At 37.8% G+C, this 24,157-nt stretch overlaps 1 protein-coding gene across 1 annotated transcript in view; it reads left to right on the top strand.

Annotated features, from left to right (window-relative positions):
* The window catches only part of ALG13 (ALG13 UDP-N-acetylglucosaminyltransferase subunit), a 71,176-nt gene that overhangs the window by 28,168 nt on the left and 18,851 nt on the right, over positions 1-24,157 (top strand). The window contains exons 7-21 of the mRNA XM_049872016.1: positions 4,545-4,626; positions 4,802-4,964; positions 6,621-6,696; positions 7,955-8,063; positions 9,210-9,274; positions 9,612-9,712; positions 10,787-10,914; positions 11,687-11,933; positions 12,379-12,492; positions 12,684-12,840; positions 13,472-13,592; positions 17,155-17,187; positions 17,290-17,345; positions 21,134-21,205; positions 22,481-22,646. Of these exons, the coding sequence (XP_049727973.1) occupies positions 4,545-4,626; positions 4,802-4,964; positions 6,621-6,696; positions 7,955-8,063; positions 9,210-9,274; positions 9,612-9,712; positions 10,787-10,914; positions 11,687-11,933; positions 12,379-12,492; positions 12,684-12,840; positions 13,472-13,592; positions 17,155-17,187; positions 17,290-17,345; positions 21,134-21,205; positions 22,481-22,646 (1,690 nt within the window). The remainder of the gene's footprint in view (positions 1-4,544; positions 4,627-4,801; positions 4,965-6,620; positions 6,697-7,954; positions 8,064-9,209; positions 9,275-9,611; positions 9,713-10,786; positions 10,915-11,686; positions 11,934-12,378; positions 12,493-12,683; positions 12,841-13,471; positions 13,593-17,154; positions 17,188-17,289; positions 17,346-21,133; positions 21,206-22,480; positions 22,647-24,157) is intronic.

Below are 24,157 nucleotides of genomic sequence, written 5' to 3'. Positions count from 1 at the left end.
GTTTTCAAACGTACAGAAAAGTTAAAAGAATTGTATAGAGAACATTTATATACTCACCACTTAGATTCTACTGTTAACCTTTTCGTGTATTTGTTTCATCATGTATCTATCTGTTCATTCATCAATCCGTCTTACTTCTTGATGTATTTCAGGGTAAATTTCAGGCATCAATATACTTGCCCTTAAGTACTCATTGAAAGTTTTTACACAATGGTGTGACATCATCAGAATTTTTCGAATAAGAGGAGCATAGCATTTGTATTTTAGCAATGATGGACAGTATTGCCTGAGATGAGATTTAAACAGTTAAATCTTTACCTGGGGATCTTTAAACCTACAGTTCAGGTTTTTTTCCCCAGCATTTTATTCTGAACATTTTCATGCAGAGAGAAGTTGAAATACACGGTGAACACCCATATACCCACCACCTTGCTCCTGCGGTTACAAAGTTCCACTTTTAAATGAGTCCTGTACATCTTACAGAGATATTATTGAGTTAATTAAGGGGAAAGCATCACCCATTCTGAACCATAAGAATACAAAAACATAAGACCTTTTGAACATATACAACCATAAGAATATCATGCATAAGTCTCATTCATACATGTATACAAAGCCGATGCTCATCAGCAGTTCGGTATCTGCATGCACAGGGTTATACACGTGTACGTGTTTGATCTGAGAATTTATAAAGTCAGTGTGTTTGTTCATAGTGAAATTTAAGTATTAAAAAGGCAGGTGGCAGCAGGGTACTTTTGTTGTGTGACATCTTGTTTTACCTCAAACTTAGTTCCTGTATCTTAGTTCATGCTCCTAAGATTTAGAGTTGAATTGTCTGGGCTTTTAAAAATGACTTCATTAAAAGCAATGAACATCATTAATGAGCCTTAAATAAAATATGTTTTAGAGCAAACTTTCAAAGAAATGCCTAATGTTCATCTTGGTACCTTCCCTTTCTATGTTGACTTAACTCTGAATTCTACGTATATTTATCTTGAGCTTCGTGTCAAAGTGAATGCTGACGAAGCTAGTCATCTTCATTGCAGCTCATTTGCTCTATATAGAAAGACTAGAAGTACATACTTAACATTAAAAAAATAAAACTTGAATTTGGAAATAGAGTAAAAAGTAAAGTCTTCATTCTCTTTAATCCCAGGACCTTCCCCAAGGTAAAAACTATTAAGTTTGGGTAGGTATCTATCCTTCTATATCATTTTCTTTGCATTGATCGATGTCGATGGACTCATACTTAACATTCTGTGTCTTGTTCTTTTCACATATTCGATGGCAGTGGGTTGAGGATCCTCATGAGTAACATAGATCTACCCCATTTTTTTTTTTACTAGTTTATTGCCAGTAAATCCCGCCTACCCTTTCCACCACCACCGAGTATATGTTAGAGAATTATTATTTTATGTTGGAATACCACCAAAAACATAAAAGCCATCATGCCTAGTTTTATCTCTTCCAGTAAAAACAAAACTTCTTGTCACTTGAATAGAGAAATTATACATTCTGCTCTTTATTTGTCAACTTTGGTTAGCTGGATTCCTTTACTCCTTAACAACTGCTTCCAATTATTAGCTTTTCTTAGTTGCAGTTCCCAGTTCTTGTAGCCCAAAGCACAAAGGATTTCTCTGTCCAAAATCTGCATATTGTTCTTTTCGGTTAATAAACTCTTAAATGCAAATACCCTTGTGGCAGGTGAAGCTTATCTCTTAACATTACTGTGAGTTACTTTAGTTGATACTTGCCTTCAGTACTTAGAAATGGATTATACTGATAGAGGTGGAATTGTGATTTTGAAAAAAGAGAAGAATGACAGACCTGGGCTCAGAAAATTTGATTATTGGGAGATGTTAGTCCAGGGTAGCAAAGGAAGGTAGAAAGAGGAGTGCTTAACATAATTTTCTGCCAAAGAAGCCTGTTGGCAACATCTTCCCATAAACCACAGAAAATTGACTATCTTTGGTGCCTCAGGTTGCTGATAGTAGAGATGGCTTCAAAACAAACCTAAAATCACTATAGATTTCCATCATTGTTATTCATAGTAGTCATTTTCTATAAAGTCACTGCAAGCACTGAATTAGTCAAATAATTTATTCAAAAGGTTGTCAATTTTACTGAATTAGTAAATACTAAACCATTGTTCCTAGGGCAAATAGTTTCCTGCAAGATTCTGGTGACATTTTCATCAACTAATATAAAAAACCCAACAAAATAGTCAGCCTAGTTTTATCTATGTTTTTAGATACCTTATTTAATATACAGTGTTGATTCATTAACATTGAATTCATGGCCAACAGCACTATAACTCATGTCTGAACAAAGTTTATCTAACACATGTATTTTCTCCATCAGATATGTCACAGCTTTCTTGCACTTAAGAACACTAGACTTAAGCACTGTACTTTGGGGGACCATTTTAAACAGTGAAATTACCAACAGAAAGCACAAAAAATACAAAAAACATGGAACTTAAATAGACTGAAAAGGATACATGTTTATAGCAGACAAGAAAGCAGAGCATTACGTTGTTTGACTTCAGCTGGGAATGTGTGCATTGAGCGACTCAAACATTTTGCCACTCTGCATGAGTGACCAAGGAAGGTACTGGGAGTGTTGATTTGAGACTTAAAAATAAATTTTGCAAGTAGGCAAATTTGCAAATAGGGAATCCACAAAAATGAGGATTGACTGTATCCCTTACACAAGACAAAGGTTTTTGAACAAAAATTCAAAAATATTTTGGAGTAGTCATATAAGCAAATTTCATCACATGGAACCAGGGAGAATTTTTACTAAAATTTAGTTACAAAGAGAGAAAGCCTCCCTCTAGAGTTGACGCCCTGAATTTGGACTTTTAGCCTACTAGACTATAAGAAAATAAATTTCTCTTTGTTAAAGCCATCCACTTTGGTATTTCTGTTATAGCAGCACTAGGTGACTAAGACAGATTTTAACTAAACTCTTGAATTATTTCTCCCTTCAATTCAGTGAGTATTTGCTTCATGTTGTTAGGTGATGTCTTAGTTATCTAATGCTGCTGTAACAGAAATACCACAAGTGGATGGCTTTAACAAACAAATTTATTCTCTCACAGTCAAGGAGTCTAGAAGTCCTAATTCAGTGCATAGCTCCAGGGGAAGGCTTTCTTTATTTCTCTCTATTATTCTGGGGGAAGGTCCTTGTCATCAATCTTCCTCTGGTCTAGGAGCTTCTCAGTGCAGGGATCCCTAGTCCAAGGGACATGCTCCCCTCCCCGTTCTTCATTCTTGGTGGCATGAGGTCCCCTTCCTCTCTCCTTGATTTTCTCTTTTATATCTGAAAAGACATTGACTCAAGATACAGCTTAATCCTGTATATTGAGTCCTACCTCATTAACATAACTGCCTCTAATCCTGCCTCATTAACATCATAGAGACTAGGATTTAATAACACATAGAATAATTAGATCACAAAATGTTGGACAGCCACGTAATACTGGGAATCATGGCCTAGCCAAGTTGATGGACATTTTCGGGGGACGCAATTCAGCCTATAATACTGACTAAATTGTTTTTGAAGAAACTGAGGGTTGAAGGAAATCAGCTAAGAAGCTAACCTCTGATTTTTATAGCCATTTTGATGCTTTAATTCGTGGAGGAAGTCTCTTCTTCAGTATTGTTCTTATATAACTCCCCCCCCCAAAAAAAAACAGGCCCACGGCTGTCGAGTAGATTCCGACTCATAGCGACCCTATAGGACAGAGTAGAACTGCCCCATAGAGTTTCCAAGGAGCGCCTGGCGGATTCGAACTGCCGACCTCCTCTTGGTTAGCAGCCGTAGCACTTAACCACTACGCCACCAGGGTTTCCATTGTTCTTATATAACATAACAATATATTGCTATTCAGTAAAATTGACAACCATTTGAATAAATTGAAGTCTCCCTGCCCCGCTCCCACCCCCACGCTTCACAGTCTGAGTCTATTTGACCTAATTTCTCTAGTCATTTTTTAATAGAATCTTTTGACTAATGTGGAAACCCTGGTGGCATAGTGGTTAAGTGCTATGGCTGCTAACCAAGAGGTCGGCAGTTCAAATCCACGAGGCGCTCCTTGGAAACTCCATGGGGCAGTTCTACTCTGTCCTATAGGGTAGCTATGAGTCGGAATCTACCCGACAGCAGTGAGTTTGATTTTTTTTGGTTTTTTGACTTCTGCTGTCAGTCTTCGTTATATTCACTCAGTTGATTTGTAAAAGTTCTCATTTTTGCAGATTTATAAATCAGGACTTGTATATTAATAGGAGTGTGATTGAGGTTCACAGTGTAGCCTTAATAGTGATTTTAATCTTGGCATTTAAAAGTTACTGTCAAGAAAACTTCTTTATGTGGTACAGTTTGTGTCTACCTATATTTAGATTTTAAAAAGCACTTTCTAAAAAGCAGGAAATTCATTTAGTTTATCAGTTTCTGTTAAACAGGGCAATTTCAAGTGCTTTCACGGATCTAAGATGTATAAAAATAACATTCACTTAATTTTTCTATGTGTTTCTCTTCAGATTCTACTCTGCTATTCAAGTAATGGTCATTATGATTCCGTGTACTCAAAACAATTTCAGTCAAGTGCAGCTGTTTGTCAGGGTATGTGAAGGCTTTGTAAATGTTTGCGTGTGATTTCAGTGAATTTGTTGCCAGCCTTTAAAGTGAGGAAACTACATTAAATAAAATAGTTCTTTTAAAACTTTGTTGTTACCTACTGGGTTGTGGCTGTTTTCAAACTGTTACAAAAGAAAACATTGGCTGTTTTTTTCTTTAGCCGTATTATATGAAATTCTCTATAAAGATGTGTTTGTTGTGGATGAAGAAGAGTTGAGAACTGCAGTTGAATTGTTTCGAAGTGGTTCCAAGAAGAACAGAAATAATGCTCTGACTGGAAGTGAGGATGCCCATGTTGACTATAAGAGCTCAACTCAGGAAAGGTAATAAATGGGATGGGGGATGTCAACTATGTAATAATCACGTTCCACATTTTTGTGCATCATCATTTGAAAGTGGAAGGGGCCTGGCAAGTTTACGACTTAGATTACACACATACACGTATGTATAGGGATATGTATTTTTTAATTGGGGGAAGAGAAGCTTTTCCGAAAAGGTATGTTTTATTGTGAGGGGCTCAGACTTTGGGAGGTATGTTCAAATTAGAATCTTTTTTTTTTTTTTTATTGCTAGAAGAGACCTTAGAACCATCTAATCCCGGTGATTCTTGAATTTTAGTTGTATGTGAATTACTCAAGGTGCTTGTTAGAAAGGCAAGTTCTTGAACCCACCTTCACAAAATTTGAGGTCAGGGTGGGGCCAGGAATCTGCCTTTTTAACAAGCACACCCAAGTATTCCGAAGTTGGTAGGCCATGGACCACACTTTGAGAAAAATCTGACTCTAAACCAGCACCATTAATTTGTAGATGGTAACCGAGGTTCAGAGTGGTTACTTGACACATAATCTAGCTAGCAGGAAAGAATCTTCCAGGCTAAGGGAAGTTTTAGGAGCTTCTGAGTGTCTGTCTTTGGCATACATAAGGAGTATAGATTGTGTACCTCTACAGAAGCAGTGATTATTGAGCATATCTAGTCAAAAACTTTGGTTTTAGATATAAAGTGGTCACTGTCTTATATTCTTTCTGATACCAAGTTTTTTCTGGGAACTCATATAGGCTTGATGTTGCTCAAGTGTTACCTTGTCTTTTTGTCTTGCATTTCTAATTTTTGGATGTTTAATGCTTGCAACTTTTTTGGTAAAAGCATTCTTTTTTTTAAGCTTATTTGAGGATGCAGGAATTGGCAACCGTATATCAAGGTAACAGTCGTTTCATTCTTCACTGGTTACTTGTCTTAAGGACTTCAGGATAATGGAAACTATTAACAGGAAGACAAGGTGTATTAGTTATCTAGTGCTACATAACAATATTACCACAAACAGTGGTTTAAAACAATATAATTATCACACAATTTCTTAGGAATTAGAGCATCAACTTAGCTGGATCTCACAAGTCTATAGTAAGGGTTGTTGGCCAGGACTGGGTCCTCATCTGGAGGTTTGACTGGGGAAAGATCCACTTTGCCGTTCACTTGATTCTTGCAACTGGAGGACTGAGTGCTCCCATTTTTTGACGACTGTTGGCCAGAGTCCTCCCTCACTCCTAGAGGCTGTTTATGGGGTTTATAAACATGGCTGCTTGCTTCCTCACAGTCAGCGGGGAGAGAGAGACAGGCAAGGGGGTCTAAATTCTTATGTAATGTAATCATGCACATCCTGTTGGTTTTTGTCATACTCTGTTGGTTAGAAGCAACCTCAGAGAAGCACCAGGGCATGAACACCAGGAGGGGGAGGTGGGGGGTCATAGGAACCATCTTAAGAGTTTGACTGCACAGGAGCTATGAAATATGGGAGATAACGTGCCAAGCGAATTATTGTACACACTTGTAAAAAGGAAGCATAAATCACAATACTGGGATAAAAAAGTATTTGCCTCACTTTTAGAGCTGAAGCTACTTTACCACTAGATGGTGGTATAGTTGTTAGACTTTAGCTACTGGATTTATATAAACCTCTTTGCTCTAAATTCTTTCAAATTAGGGCTGAAGAGGGGGGTGCCTGCTGCAATGCTGAAAATATACCAGAGGGGTACAGTCAAGGAACAGAAGAAGCAAAGGTTTGAGTTTTTTTTTTTAAGAAAAAGATTTTTCATACTCTTGGATTGCAGCTTCATAACTTAAACTAGTTAAGGTTAGATGGTCCATTCTAATTATATGGGGGAAGTTTTTCATGTTTTCCTTTGTGGAAGGCTTTACCTGTCTGAAAATGTAAAATGTGTGTTTAATTTTCTCTGGATTCTTATTTAAATGGAATTGTAGGTCTTTCAAAGTAAACTTTAAACACTTGAGAAATTTCAGAAGCTCTTGTTTTTGAGTTAAAGTAATATTCCAACCGCAATAGATATTTAATTTATAATTGTCTTCTGAAGCTAAGACTTTTAATTTAAGACTGATTTTTACTCTTAAATTATATAACACTTATCTCTGTTCTGTTCAAAGAAACTAGGTGGTAATTGGTCTATTAAAATTGGAGAAACGAGAGAAATTTTACTGTCTGTATAGACCAAAAGCAAGTAGGTCAATATACAGACTTGCAGTTTGAGGCCGGAGTCCTGGTAACACAATGGTTAAGTGCTTGGCTGCTAACTGAGAGTTCAGCAGTGCAAGTCCTTCAGTGGCTCTGTGGAATAAAAGACCTGGCAGCCTGTTCCTGAAAAGATTAAAGCCTAGGAAAAACCCTATGGGGCAGTTCTGCTCTGTCGTATAGGGTCACTATGAGTCGGAGTTGATTCAACCACACAACAACAGTTTGAGGCTAGCTAATTAGGGTAAATACTATTATAGCAGTATCTATGTAATAAAATGCCCCAAATGTTGGTAATTTTGGAGAACGATATTGAATATAGTGAAATCTTAGGAAACCAGAAGAAACCTTTAGAAATCGTAACAAAATCTGACCAAAATGAAGTAAACTTTTCATATTTTTCCAGGCAATTTTAGGGCACAGGAGTACTTGGGTCTTCTTCTGCATATTAAGGTGGCACTTGTTGAATAGCACTGACTTGTCAGTCCTACTTTGTGTTGACGTTGGTTTATTAAAGATGTGTTCTGAGTTGTTAACTGGTCTAGACAGTATTTATCTTCTTGCTATCCAAAACCCTTTGGGTTATCTGCATTTTGCTTCTTTAGTCTCCTTGTTTTTAAGATACATAGTATAATTTATTGTGCCATTCATTTCTTGTTTTAACAGAAAAGGGAAAGGAGGCATATGTGTAGTTAAAAAAAAAAAGGAAGAGGAGAACCATAATTCTTTCTTCTTTGGAAGGAAGACTTAAACAGGGTGGTGAGGTTGTGGCATGATTATTTTTGTTTTAGTCTCCAGAAAATCCATCAAAGATGCTCTTCCCATATAAGGTGCTCAAAGCCCTGGACCCAGAAATCTATCGTAATGTAGAATTTGATGTTTGGTTGGACAGCAGAAAAGGTAACGAACTATCAAAAGAATACTTAGAATCCTGACAGATCCAGGAGAGTAATTTTGAAAAATGTTTCTTACAAGAGAAATTTCCAATGTACTATTATAAAGGACAGCTTGGTACTTTTCATCTTAGTCCACATATGATTTAAATCCAGAAAAAGAAAGAAATAGGTTTATGAGTGGGGAGGAATCTTTTATAGTCTGATGTTTGGAATTTTAGCTTTGCAAAGATCATATGCAGATAGCACTTAGGTAAAACCTTAAGAGTACCAGAAACTTTTAATGACTTAAATTTTAAAAGTTAAGACAGCCCTCATTGATTAAATGAATAGGTCAGGTGTGGGCAAACTATGGCCCTTGGACTAAATCTTTCCCATTACCTGTGTCAGAATGATCTGAGCGTTTTTAAGTGGCTGGAAAAACAGAATAGTGTATCATGACACATAAAAATTATATGAAATTAAAATTTCATTGTCTATAAATAAAGCTTTATTGGAACATAGCCACACTCATTTATATATCATAGTTGTGAAAGATTTCCGTGGCCCACAAAGACTCTAAAATATTTACTATCTAGCCCTTTATAGAACAAGTTTGTTAACCCCTAAAATAATTGCTTCTCTCTCATTATAACTAAATTGATCAAAAAAAAAAATCAAAGTCAGCCTTAAAGTACTGTGTTCAAAATAACCGTAATGTTTCATATTCAACCCTTTGAATGTAGGTTAATCCGGGTATAAGTTAGAAATTGTGAACGAGGTTAAGACCTCGTGTACGGCATTAACTTGTTAAAAATAATTGGCTGCTTTGAAGAAACTGCATAGTGTTGCTTTCAAATTGTACCTTATTGATGTTTGACCAGTTCTAAGATTTCAACCTCATAAAAAAAAACAAAAAACCTCATAGTACCCAAATATTTGTGTTTCGAAGCACAGAGCTCTTCTGGCAGATATCCTTGAATTGATCACGGAAATAACCCATTGAGAGTGATGGAACAGTCCTTTGGGACTTCCCCTTCACCCCCCCAAATATTAGTGTACAGTGATAGCATCTTCAAAGGCACTGTGGTAAAAATAAATTAGGAAGTTAAATGATGTAAAATAGGAAATGAACCAGTTCAGTTGAGCTTGAATCTTAATTTCTTTTTAATAGAACTTCAAAAATCTGATTATATGGAGTATGCTGGAAGACAGTACTATTTGGGAGACAAGTGTCAGGTTAGTTTCTTCTTTATAGAATCAGTAATTTGTTTCTCCAAGATTGTGGTTTTAGTCATATGAGTTCATCAATACTTATTGTAAAATGCTAGAAGAATTAAAAAAAAAATTTGTGTTAAATTTTAATTTCAAAGTTTTATGGTTAGATTTAAGGCAGGCAGTTTCAGTGTGTGCTGCCTCCATTGAACCAGGTTGGCAGTTTAGATATCAACTACTTTAAAAAGTAGACATTGAACTCCACTTGGGAAAAGTGGTATTTTTGTTGGGCAAAAGCCAGATCTGCTAGTAGACTTGAGACTAGATGTATTCATCCTTACTGTCTTTTCCCTGCTTTCAGGTTCGCTTGGAATCTGGTGGAAGATATTATAATGCTCACATTCAGGAAGTTGGAAGTGAAAACAATTCATTAACGGTCTTCATTGAAGAATTGGCAGAAAAGTAAGAATATAATAAATTGTTGAATTGCTATAATCTTTGACTTCTGATGCCTTTTCATAATATGAAATTGAGAATTACCAGGATGTAATAAGCAGACCAGAGGTATATCCTGGTATTGGCCTAAGTTGTAAGTTGACTTTTCTTGAATTGTAAATGCATGTGTTGAAGTGTCAAATCTCAATACAGGTATCACTTATGTATAGAAGTTCTTATAATAGGTTAGCTAGAACCTAGGATTTAAGTATTAAATCAAGTACAGCAGAATCGTGGTACAAAACTTTAATTGGAAAGCTGGTTTGCTGAGCATCTACCATTATCAGCATAAACTATAGTTCAGTGGTTTTCAAACTTTAGCATGCACCAGAATTACCTTGAAGGCTTGTTAAAATACAGCTTGATGAACCCCATCCCCAGAGTTTCTTATTCAGTAAGTCTGAGATGGGGTCCAAGAACTTGCATTTCCAGTTTCCAGGTGATAACTGCTGCTGGTTCCCTTTGAGAACCACTAAACTATGCTGCTGTTGTAACAAACGACCCCAAAATACAAGCAGCTTTAACACAGAGTTCATTTGTCACTCATTTAGCAAGCACATCCATAGTGGATCAACAGTGGGGGATTCAGGCTGACAGAGGCTCTCTGTCTTGACACACGTTTCCACGCTCACAGGCAGGGGAAAAATTAGAACATGACAGACCATGTACTGGTTCTTAAGGCACATGTTCACATTTTATTGACCAAAATGGGTTACATAGCCAAGCCTGATGCCAGTGGGGTTCAAAAATAAAATCCTCTTCCAAGGAGGGGCAGCAAATATTTATGAACTAATATAGCTTATCACAGTGTTTCCCCTGAATGTGATACATGCTACAAACAACTGTGAAAGTAAACTGCTCTCTACAATCTGTACAAAAAAAAAAAAAAAACCTGAGTTTTCAAACCTAAAAACCTAAACAAGGAAGCTAGTATCCACAGATTAAATAGAATGCACTTACAAATGAAGCAAGAGGGTTGGGGGCATGTGTATCACATGAGAATTAAGTCTGTTACAGTGGCTTCATGTTGGTCCCTTTAAGGCATGTTGTTCCACTGGCTAACTTAAAGCCAGTTACTCAAGTGACACCTGTTCCAGCCTGGAATGTTATGTCCAATCGGAAAGGAAGAAGCTACCCAAAAATGCCCGGGGGCTATGTCCCAGAAGTAGGTTCGTATGCTGAAACTCTTTATTTATTTTTCTCTTCTCGTACTCCCTTTTACTTAAGTATGTTGTGCCTTTTTTTTTTTTTTTAGAGGTATGACGTAAGTCTTGTTCTACAGTGGAATTTCTCAACTTTAATACTATTGACATTTTGGGCTGCATAATTCTTATTGAGGGAGCTGACCTGTGCATTGTGGGAACTGATAATACGGAAATTCTTGCTAAATGAGTTTATCGGAAGTTTTGTATTCTCTGCTCACTAGGTGCCAGTAGAGTCCTCCAAGTTGTGACAACCAGAAATGTTTCCAGACATTGCCAAATGTGAACTGGGGATGGGGAATTGTCCCTGGTTAAGAATGATGTTTCTAGGGGACTTTGTGTAAACTTAAGCTGGAGCAAATTTTAGACTATAAAACTTGAGGGGAAAAATTTTCTCAAAGAATAGGAAAACACCTCACAGAAGCTGCCAGAGACATTAACAGGCATAATTTCTCAAAGGATAGTAACATAGGCAACTAGATGACTCTGGATGTTTTGATGACTAACACTGCCTATACTAAAGAGAGTTCTGCAGTATCTGTTGATGACAGAAATTACCTGCTGGTTTTGCCCTTCCGTATGGAAGATCTAGTACATCCTTTAAAAAAAAAAATCACCTCCTTGTATTTGATTTGTTCCTAAGAAGGAAATCTGAGAGGTTTAGGCAATTGTGGGGTTGGGGGCAGTGGACCTTTTGCTTTGGTTGTAAAGCTTACTTACTACTTCCCTTTCCTGAAAGGTATGTCAGAGATGGACATGAAGCAGCGGAAGAAGATGTTCAAGAAAGTTAGAGGGAAAGAGGTTTATATGACTATGGCTTACAGCAAGGGAGACCCTTTGCTCCCACCCAGGCTTCAGCACAATATGCATTATGGGCATGACTCTCCAATGAACTACTCACAGACAGCTGGCAATTTTATGCCAAATGAACATTTTCATCCTCAACATTCATCTCAGAGACAAGGTCGGGGATATGGGATGCCCAGGTAAGACTTAACTGACATTCAAGATAATCATGTCTCTGTTCAGACCTTAATAATTCCTGGACAGAATTATGGTAAAATTGAGAATTATCTCAGTAGTTTATTATTTTTTTTGTAATCTCTGCTTGGAACTGATATATACTGAAATTCTTGTTACGTGAATTTATTTGTAGTTTTGTATTCACATAGTCTAGGGAAGTATGAAGTAGTTGGAGAGATACTAGAAGGTAGAATGCTATCAAGTATGAATGTCCATGTGATGTGTGGCACTGTTTCTATGCCTAATGGATATGCCTAATGCCAATATTGGGGAGAACAATGCTCTTTCTACCGATAAGGTATCTGGAAGTTGTTAGAAGGGTATGTCAATTCTATTTAACTGCAGAGACTGACTACTCAGGCACTAGTGAGTAAACAGGTGTTTTTTGTTTTTGTTTTGTATTCTTAGGGATGCAGCTCGCTTCATGAACAGGTGCAACATGATGGGCCCTAAAGTTGGTTTCTACCCTGGCCCAGGTAAAAGGTGCTGTCAGAGCTATGATAACTTCTCTTATAGATCTCGGTAAGTGAATTTTAAGTGTTGACAGTCAGAGAAAAATGGTGAATCTGGTTTTATTGCTTAGCAACAAATATATGGGCTGATTTAAAAGAGAGGTCATTTTTGGTATGTTTGAACTGTTATTTAATAATTAGAAACAAGTTACTTCCATCTTTTATCATTTTTTCCTCTTGTAATTCTCTAAACTACTTAAGTTCTTTTAGACGAAGTCATCGTCAGATGCATAGCATGAATAAGGAATGCCAGTATGGCTTTACCCCAGAGAATGGACAGATGCCCAGGGGCTTGGAAGAAACTGTTACTTTCTATGCACTTGAAGAAGGAGATGAGACTGCTTATCCAACTTTACCTGTAAGTGGGTCAAAGCTTTATTCAAAAAGCTACCTACTTTTATTTTTTTTTAAAGTAAAAGCAATGTGGATAAATTTTATTTTATTTATTTTTTTAGCAACCAACCAAAAAAAGCCCCTTCTGGAAAACACGAGTTTTTATTTTTGAGCTTTTAAAGAACAGGAGAAGTTTTGTTTTAGTTTTTGTTAGGTAAGAGGGTGGAGGTAGACAAACCAAACCCATTGCCGTTGAGTTGAGCCCAACTCATGGTGACCCCCCGTGTTACGGAGTAGAACTACTTCATAGGGTTTTTTTTTGGCTGTAATCTTACTGAAGCAGCTACCAAGCCTTTCCTTCACGGTACCACAGCATGGTTTTGAACTGCCAACCTTTAGGTTACTAGCGAAGTGCAAACCATTTGCTCTACCCAGGGTCCTATATAGAGTAGATTAATATTTTCTGTTTTCTTGTTACTTATTCACCTATTATTTAGATTCAAAAATTTACTATGTAAACTTAAAGAATTCTCTTAAAACAGCAGCTTACATTCTTAGTCACTAGTCTCTTCAGTCAGCTTTCAAAATATTCCTCTAGCTTGTTTTTCTGGCTGTATAGGGAGAACTGCATGCGTAAGTTTGTTTCTTTGGTACAGAATCACGGAGGCCCCACTACGATGGTTCCTGCTGTTTCAGGATACTGTGTCACAAGGCGGGGACATAGCTCAGACAAACAAACTTTGAATTCAGAGGAAGGCGATGGCCAGAGTGACAATGGTGAGTCAACTACAGTTAAATATTTTTTTTAAAGATGATTCTTGTGGCATTAGTACATCAGATTGTGAAGTAAACCAAAGTCTTGGTTTGGGGTTCTCACTCTGTTCCGGTAGCTTGTGTTGAAAAAGTTAATCAGTTCTTTGAGACTAAAAGGACCCTGGTGGTCATGGCCCCCAGACCTTCTGTTGGCCCAGGACAGGAACCATTCCCAAAGCCAACTCTTCAGACAGGGATTGGACTGGACAATGGGATGGAGAGGGATGCTGGTGAGGAGTGAGCTTCTTGGATCAGGTGGACACTTGAGACTATGTTGGCATCTCCTCCCTGGAGGGGAGATGAGAGGGTAGATGGGGTTAGAAGCTGGCAAAATGGACATGAAAAGAGAGTGGAGGGAGGGAGGGGGCTGTCTCATTAGGGGGAGAGCATCTAGGAGTATATAGCAAGGTGTGTGTAAATTTTTATGAGAGACTGAGTTGATTTGTAAACTTGCATTTAAAGCACAATAAAAGTTAAAAAAAAAAAAAAAGAAAGAAAATACATAGAAACCAAAGATTATTAATGGTTACCAGAGGTAGGAGGGAGGGGAAAGGGGGAAGTTTTAGTTTTGGGGGCGCTGAGTGTACGTTAATGGTGGTGGAATGTTTTGGATGAGGATAGCAGTAATGGTGACATAATATGAAAAATGTAATCAGTGTCATTGAGTTGTAAATATTGCAGTTATTGTGTTGGCAGATGTTTTGGTATGTATGTTTTCACCACAATTGAAAAAAAGGTTATCAGTTCTTGTCTCAGTGTTTGCTAGGTTTTTGAGGATGTCTTGGTATTTCAGGAGGGAAGACTCCTATTTTGGTAGGCCACTACATTGTTATAACTTATTTTCAGCTCTCTACATAGGTCTTTAAGGAGCCCTGGTTGCACAATGGTTAAGCACCCGGCTGCTAACTGAAAAGGTCAATGGTTCAAACCCACTAGCAGCTCTGTAGGAGAAAAGATTTGGTGATTACAGCTTAGGAAACCCTGTTGGGCATTTCTACTCTCCTGCAGGGTCATACTACAGTCAGAATCAACTTGGCGGCATGTAAGAACAACAACATAGGTCTTTAATGACAAACATTTTCTATCATATGAAAGTGATTTTTTGGTTTGGTAAGATTTCAGTATGAAGACTCTATTCCTTATTCCACAAAAAACCAAACCCATTGTCTGCCTTGGGCATTGTGCTCTTTTAAGAACTATCAGATGGACAACAGCAACTTGGAACGATTAGATTGGAAACTTTTAGAGGGTGGCGAGTTTATGTTAATGAGGGAGGAACAACTCAGAAAAGGAGGGTGAGAATGGTTGCACAACTTGAAGAATGTAATCCTGTGTCACTGAATTGTGCATGTAGAAACTGTTGAATTGGTGTATGTTCTATGTATATTCTCAATGCCAACAACAGCAGCAATAACAAAACCAAACCCATTGCCATTGAATTAGTTTCTTCTAACTCATAGCCACCTTATACAAAAACAACCCAAAAAACCAAACCCGTAGCTGTCGAGTTGATTCCAACTCATAGCAACCCTATAGGACAGAGTAGAACTGCCACATCCGTGGAGTGGCCCGTGGGTTTGAGCCACCACTCTTTTGGTTAGCAGCTGAGGGCTTAACCACTGCGCCACCAGTTGTCTTCACCATTTTTGTGACTATTTTAGGCTTTTTATTTGACTAAGCTATTATTTTACAATATTTCTATAAGTTCTTTTCCCAAAGAACCTACTTGGCCTATAAATGTTGCTAGTTATTGAATTCTGTGTGCCAGTCACTGAACTAGGTACTTAAAATTTAATATAATCCTTACAATGTACCTCTGAGGAATGTAGTATGACTATTTTATATATGAGAAAATTGAGGTTCAGTGTCCAAGGGCATACCCTTGATAAGAGGCAGAGAGAGAATTTTTTTTATAATAGCTTTATTGAGATATAATTCACATACCATTTAATTCACCCGTTTAAAATGTACAGTTCAGTGGCTTTTAATATATTCACGGAGTTCTGCAATTGTCACCACAGTCAATTTAGAATATATTCTCATCACACCAAAAAGAAACCCTATGCCCATTAGCAGTCACTCCCCATTTTCCCCCAACCCCTCTCACCTCCAGCCCTAGGCAACCACTAATATACTTTCTGTCTCTGACAATTTTACTATTTTGTACATTTCCTATAAATGGAATCATATAGTATCTGTTCCTTTATGACTGGCAGAGATAGAATTTGAACCCAGCTTGTCTGACTCTGAAGCATATATATATATATATATGTCCTTGAGACTTGTATTGCTTCCCACCTTGGGGTGGGTGGGTGGGTGGATGGGTGTGTGTGTGTTTTACCATTTTACTGTAAAATGATATACGTAATCTAAAACAATTGTGGAGGAATTGGGTGTCTTAAGGTGACTTTTGTGATCTGTTCGATTTACCTGTCAGGTTCCTTATTTCCTCGTGATACTCTTTCTGCTGCTTATGTAGAAGAAAATGAGTATTTCTGTGAACTTAAGACAAAAAAAATCTAGCACAAGAATGATCTGTGAAGACTATATATGCATGTGTGCATGCATGTACTTAAGGAAGCTTACTCTGTTCTTTTATTTACCATAACCCTTTTGTCTTTTAGAAGGAAAAGCTATCCTATGGATAGCTGCAGATGTGCTGCTCACCTGTAGGGGCATATTTGAAGCAGCCACATCTTTGTTCTCACTTTTAATCCTATTGTCTAGAGGGATTGCATGCATGTGTGTTTAAGAATCTAATCCAGTTTTGACCTGTGGGGTTTTATTTTGTGGAAAATTGTCCAACTGAGAGTTGAGTTTCTCTGCATTTTCAATGATACATAAGTCTTAAAGTTGCTACAGTCCACTGAGCCATCCTTCAAGGACAAACATTGATTTAAAATGTATTACTTACCTGAAACAGGCTGAAAAACAGATGAGGCATGACATATCCCTTTACTGTCCACCTAAGCAAACTACGGGTTATACTCAGATTACTTTATGGTTACCATTTGAGTGTTTACTATGTGTCAGGCACTGTTCTAAGTGCTTTTCACATATATTAACTCCTTTAATCCCCTTCAGAAATCCTTGTGAGCTAGCTACTGTTATCCCCATGTTACAGTGAAGAAATTGAGGCACAACGATTAAATAACCTGCTTAAAATCATATAATCAGGATTCATACCTAGGCAGTTCTACCTCCAGAGCCTGCATGTCTTTCGTCACTATACTGCCTCGCTGGAAAGATTGAACACAGCTGGGTTTGTCACCTCTGCCTGTATCACCTCTGCCTGAGCTAGTAAGAAGTAAGGGAATTTTCAGGGGAGTAATTTGTTATTTTTATAGACAATCTCTGACTTCAATATTTGATGATCAGTGTGAAAGCCCAAATCACTTGTTTCAAGGATGTATACATTTTAGTTTTGAATGCATAGCCATAAAACTTGAGAACAAGCAGGTGCTGGCCATTTCCATCTGCTGAGCTGGAAAGACTTATATAAACAAACTTCTGTCTTTTTTCCTAGGGGGATACCGTGAAGAATATATTTATCCTTCAGGTCAGTGAGATCTAGTTATAATCTGACATTCACCATTATTTATAGAATTCCAAACTATAAAATAATGCTCATTTTTTACTTTACTTTGGCTTTATCCTCTAGAGTCAGACTATGAAACGTCAGGTGTTTATAGCACAACTGAATCTACAGCAAACTTGGTAGGTATTTAATAATAATAGCAAACGTACCTCCTACTATGTACTAGGGCACTGTTCTAAGAGCTATACATATAAAAAAATTTTTTTAAACATATTTAAATCACAACAACACTTTGAGGCAATTAGTATCATCATTTTGTAAGATGAAGAAATTGAGGCACAGAAATAAAGTGATTCATCCAAGATCACACCCCTATTCTGAAATTAAGCTGTTTTTAGAGATAGTCCTAATATGTATACTGTCTCTTATGCCTCTAAGAGAAGATTCTGACTTTGGCAGCGATGACTTTTTAGAGGATTTTTGTTACAACTTTTCTGTCTGTCAGTAAAAGAAAAGCCGGTAAATATAACAAAAGCTTACTGCTCACGTATACTACATGTCCAGTGGAGGTTTGCAGGAGGGCTCTCCTCAGGGATTCGGGCTGATGGAAGCTCCATCCATGATTGCCAAGGCAGGAAATAAAAGGTGGTGAATGGTGCACTGCCCTTAAAGCTTCTACCAGCAGATGACACATGTCACTTCCACTTCATTGGCCAGAGTAGATACCACCAAAGAGTCTAAGTTGGAAATATTTGAATAACACTAATGACTCCACTCACTCTCCTTCCCACAGGCAAAATATTTGCTTCCTCCCTAAGGGAGGTAGTCCAGAAGTCTCATTCAGTATAATCAACTGAAAGCCCAGGATTTCTGGGTGATATATAGTACTCCCTGTATTGGGTACAGCTGTGGCTTTTCTTCATCTGGATTCCTAAAACCAAAAATTACAAAGTTATCTCCCCCCGCCCCATTTGCAGTGTGCAGCAAGGATTTAAAAACCAGTAAAAATTCTTACTCGGAAAGAGGGAAAATGGGAGAATCACAGTTACTGGCCTGTATCAGTTCCGAAATCACGATGGAGTGGACGTTGGGAGGGCCACCAGCCTAGGCATGGGGGCTGTTTCTTGATTATGCTTAAATCCTTTTCCTTGGAGGGGCTTTTAGGAGGGGCTCCCCAGTTCATTGTTTTCTGGGGCTCTTGATTATTCCAAGGCCCTTTCTTCTTTGTCCATATCTGAACTGTAAGCATTGGAGGATAATCCTTCCTTGACAGCTGAGGACCTTTTTCAGCCTGCTTCCTGCTCAGAAAAGACTGGGGGCCTGAGGGTCATTTTATCTCAGGGATGCTTTTAGTTCTGACTCATAGTTTCTTTGTATGACTGACTAATTTATGCTTCCTCTGTTTGATTCCTATTAGTTCCATGTATCAATAGCCATAACAATTTTTTATAGATACACTACTTAGATTTGCTATAATTCTTTGCGTTTTTATCCCTTTGTCTCTCTCTACATGATTGCCAGTAACTTGAGCTTTTCAGACATTGAGGGGAGAGCCATACCTTTGGATGCTTTTCCATGAGCCAGTTTATCCAAGTGAAAGGGTTTACTGGATGTTATATCCTTAGTTGGACTCTTGCTTTGAGACATCCTAATATATTCAGAGATTTTAGCAGTGATTTGATTCTTGTTGCAAGACTGCATTTTAACTGGTCTTTGTTGGTCAAAGCATTTATTAATTTAATCTTTTATAGTATGGGGTTGAAGCAGTTGCCTCTTCAATCCTGCAAGTTACTGTGTTCATGAACTCTCTTTATATCCTTTTATTCCTGCCTGCAGACTGCTAATTTTCTACACATATGTCTTTTCTTAAAATACATTGCTAAACTCTGCCAACAGTAATCAGCATACACGGAATTAGCACTCTTTTTCCAGACCTTTTCTCCTAAGAGCTACAAGTTCATAATCTCCTTCCCAAGTTAGGTTTTTGTAGCACCCTATTTCTAGTTGCCAATTTGTTTTAGTTAAGCTAAGCTATGCTGCAGTAATACCCCCCCATCCCAATAGTCTCAGCAGTTTAACACAGGAAAAGTTTTTGCTAGCGTTTTATGTTCAATGTAGGTTGGTAGGGGGCTTTTTTTCATTGTAGTCTCTCAGGGACCCAGGCTGATGGACACGTGCTTTCATAATCACCTTGGCATGGATATTGATAGCAGGGAAGTTGAACACTACCTCTTTAACATTTCTGCTCATATTTCATTGGCCAACACAAGTCACATGGCTATATCTATCTTTAAATGGGACCCAAAAAAAAAAAAAAAAAACCAAACCCGTTGCCTTTGAGTCGATTCCGACTCATAGCGACCTTATAGGACAGAGTAGAACTGCCCCGTAGAGTTTTCGAGGAGCGCCTGGTGGATTCGAACCGCTGACCTTTTGCTAAGCAGCCATTGCACTAAACTACTACACCACCAGGGTTTCCTTAAATGGGACAGGGAAGGGCAGTCCTACCATCTGTTCAGAAAGAGAACTGGAATATTTGTGAAGAGGTTGAATAACTACCCTTATTCTCTGATTATGTTTAATCTTAACTTTGGCAGCTTTGTGTACTAAATTTTTGCTTTTACATTTTAGGTGTAACATTTTAGGAAGGAAAACAAAGCTGGAATATCAAATTCTCTTCTCCTCCTTTCACCCTCTCTTACTTTGACCCATTTTTTCTATTTTCTCTCTCATCTCACCATTAATGTTCTCATATCACATTTTTTTTTTTGCAATATCTGCTGAAGTAAAAAGCAAGTAAGAATCTCGCCAGTACGGATGACAGAAATAGACACTTTGTTTCCTTTTGTCCCTGTAATCTCACTTATCACTTGCCAATGCAAGGCTTTAGGATTTCTAGGCACAAAGCCTTCTAAGAAACCATATACATATGTCCATACTTCTTACCTCAGTGGCCAAATCTCAACCTAATCATCCTCTAGAACTGTTTAGCATTCCCACTGGGCCTTAGCCAGGGAAAATGTTTCCTTTTAGGCAGGTGCTTTGGCTGTACTTGAACAGAAACTTTTGAAACGTGTCATCTTAAATCCATGTTGAGTGGGGCTCATCTTTGTTACAATTTGGTTCCTCTTGCTGTCGCCTGTGATTACTTTCTGATTCTGTGTTCTTTTCAATATTACCAATTTCTGTTAAGAGTTTTTGCTACCATGACAGTCTGTCATGCATAAGTCTCAGACTTTTGGAATAGTTTTTATTTAGGCAAGTCTGAGTTTTTCAGAATCATTTTTACTTTCATAAAGACAAGGTCATGAGCCAGAGGGGAATACTATTTAGATCTCACTACTTACAATACTTCCTGCTTTAGATAGGTTACATCATGAATAATAGGCAGCTGAACAACCAGTTTATCAGGCCTGGTTCCAAGCTACATCCTTGGTTGAAATGCTTTGTTTTCACAAAACTATTGTTGGTCCAACTGCTTGTGAAGATTTTAAGACAAGAAAGGCCACTGAGAAAGTGTTTAAATTATAGCCTTCGGTTACATTTTAGTATCTGCATTAGGTCTAGAATTGGATGTGATAAGGATCTGTGTAGATAGGTACAGTGAAACCTGTGAGCCAGAACTCAGTGGGACGGCCTTGTTTGTCCAGGTCTCACCAGGTTTCTACCTTTGACAGAGTGCAGTCTTAACACTTTTCTGTCACTCGTTTTAGTGGGAAATATTTGAGTTTTCCTTCTCCGGGAGGTTTTTGCCTTACACAGGTTCCAGCTTTCACAGGTTTTACTGTAATAGAGCAGTCACCTACATCAGGCACAGAGTGATACTTTAGTGTTATCTTAGTCACTTCCAGACTTGAATACTTCCATTTACTTTTAGGAGATGTTGAAACAAAACAGATCTTATTGATGTGTTGTTTGGTTTCTTGATTTCCCCTTGTTTATAACTATATTTCTGTGTTCACTAAAGTCTCTTCAGGACAGAAGACTATGTTCTATGTCTCCTCAAGACACAGTTACCACATACAACTACCCACAGAAGGTAATCTTCGTAGTGCTATCAAGGAGTCAGTTGGAATGGTCCAAACAGGGGAAAATGAATTTTCTTTCTCTTCTCTTTGCCCTTCATCATACTTCAAAGTAGCTGCTTATGTTCCTTTTTTGTGGTGCCTGACACAGTGATTAATAAATTTACTCAACAAATTGATTGAGCACCTATTGTGTTCCAGACACTGTTGTACGTGCTGGTGGTGTTAGACTACTTATAGTCAGTCTACTCTGAACCTCTTGTATAATAAGTGAATTAATATAAATGACCTGTCAATTCTGTCTCATTTACTGAAACTTGAATATAAAGCTCTTTTGTAGATGGGAGAGTTGGTATAAAAAGGAACCTGAAATCATAGAAGTAATTAAGATCACCCTAAGAAAAGGAAGAGATTGGAGAGCATTTAGAATAGAGCCTGTGGATCACCAAATTTTAGAAAAATGGGTATAGAAGGAGCAGCCAAGGAGGGAAGAAAAGCAGGAGTGTGTAATATTGTGGAAACCCCCAGAAGAAAATGTTTCAAGTAGCAGTAAAGTGTCACTTGTTGCCAAGAGGTCAAGCAATGTTAGGATTAATAAGAGTCTTCTAGAATTTGTTGCCCTGGAGATCATTGGTCACTTTGAATGTAGTTTCAGAGGACCAGAGAAGATAGCAGCTACACTGCAGTGGTTGGTAAGGAAATGGAGACAGTCAGTGAGGACAATGTGTTTGAGAAGAAGAGTTTTACTATTGAAGATCTCTCTCTGCACAGCCCTGATTGGATGCTGTGGGGGACGTAGTTGGTTCTGTAGCCTAATCAGAAAAACAAACTCTACTCTCATGAGGTTCAAAAAAGCAAATCACCTTTTCTGGTTTTTTTTTTTTTTTTAAGTGTGCGTGTGTGAAAATGTATGTGTGTATTAAAATGAATATATGTTACAACTCTCTGGAAGAATATACAAGAAATCTGGAGGTACTTGTTTGGGTAGGCAGGGATCTAGGCAGATGGACAGGGGTTGTGGAGGGAGATTTTGCACTGTATACAATTTTACACTTGATTTTTAAAGCATATTAACATATTACCTATTCAGAATAATAAAGTAAATCTCTCAAAATAATCTGGGATCTTCTAAAAGACATAACCTCCCTATATAGGGTTTACATAAAGCTTGACTTCTCAGTATTTTAGTTATGAAAACACTATTTTCTGAAATCTAGGATCAGATAAGAAACTTAATATTGTTTGAGGAACCAAACTTAGTGTTTTTTAAACTTTCTTCACACTTACAGGTGATGGTAAATTCTGCAGCAATTGCAGCTTCCTGTGCCAATAATGTTCCAGTTCCAGTCTTATCTAACTGTGCAGCAGCTAATCAAGCTAGTAGTACCACTTCAGTTTCCTCACAGAATGCTATACAGCCTTTATTTGTATCTCCACCTATACAAGGCAGGCCAGGTAGGTTATTAGTGGTTGCTTACTTTGGAAGCCTCTTTTCCTATCCATGAACATGCACATAAAATTATTCTAGCAATTAGATAGTACTATTTTAATTTCCAGAGTTATATTTGTCTAATCTACTTAGTATGTTCTATAGTTGAAGAATTCATTAAATTTGAGAGCCAAGGTTGCAATTCTTGCTAGCACATTTGACTCGAGTAAAAGATGTTGTAGCTATCATTTTGTTACCTCATTGAATATTTAAAGTACTTTTTGTGCTAGTTTCTCAAACCCTGAGTTAAGTAGGAATTAAGGAAGGAGGTGTTTGGCACATTATAGAATAAATTCCTGAAAAATTGGCTTTAAAAGAAGTTTTCTGTAATGAATAAATTTTACCTGAGTATCATAATAAAGAATATAGGCTCTAGAATTTAAGGTTAGAATCCCGGTTTTACAGTTTACTAGCTGTGTAATTTTGGAATCTTTACCGTTAAGCTTGGGAGTGCTAATAGTACCAATTCATGAAGTGTTTGTAGGACTTCAGTGAGTTAGTATAATTTAAAATTTTCAGCCAAATTCTGGGAAAGGTGGTGATGACAACAACATAGCTTTTCAGTATGAGTCCCCAAATAAAAGTAGAACAGATAACAAAACCAAAAACTCATGGATAATACAACATAACTGCATGACAAGGTATAACCACAAACCCCGAAATTTAAGCCATTGCCATCAAGTTGATTCCAACTCATAGTGACCCTATAGGACAGAGCAGAACTGCCCCCATAGGTTTTCCAAGGAGTGGCTGGTGAATTTGAACTGCCGACCTTTTGGTTAGCAGACTTTTTGGTTAGCAGCCGTAGCTCTTAACCACTGTGCCACCAGGGCTCCAAATTTAAGCAGGTAGGGAAAAATCACCAGTCACAAGACCTGCATGCTTCAAGAAGAAGGAAGCATCGAGGATGTTTTCTGACGACCTGAAAACAGAAACCCCCCAAAATAGCTAATCAAGAATTGTGACTGGAAAGCTGGACACCAATTTGGGAGCAGCAGCCAAAACTGGGAAGGGGTTTGACCCCTCCAATACTAGGTGAGTGTAGGGGGCACATGGTGAGAAAGAATGAATCCTCTAAGAACTCTCAAAACTGATTTGCCAGGGTTCCCTTTTAGGATAGGATTCTTCACCGGGGAGACATTGCTGGGAGCAGAATCAGAGTTGATCAGGATGGAGAAAAGAGCAGGTCCAGACTAAAGTCTCAAGAGGACAGAGCCAGGGAATCCCAGAAAGCAAGCTGTCGTGTTTTTGAACACTAGACAAAAACTATAGGAGAGAGTGATGTGAACTTAGAAAAGCTTTTCCTGTATTCCATCCTATACGATTGATGAAAATTAATTTCACATTAAAATGAACAAAAGAAAAGCATTGAGGTCGAATCCTATACCAAGATGTTTTAAGAAGCAGCAGCAGCAGAATAATACCCTTACAGACAGTGGAAGCATGCCAGAAATATGCCCACTAAACAGATAAAAAC

This window comes from Elephas maximus, chromosome X (genome assembly GCF_024166365.1).
Source record: "Elephas maximus indicus isolate mEleMax1 chromosome X, mEleMax1 primary haplotype, whole genome shotgun sequence".
Classification (NCBI taxonomy): Eukaryota; Metazoa; Chordata; class Mammalia; order Proboscidea; family Elephantidae; genus Elephas; species Elephas maximus.
The sequence above is the reverse complement of the archived record's forward strand: the minus strand, read 5'-3'. Positions and strand labels throughout refer to the sequence as shown.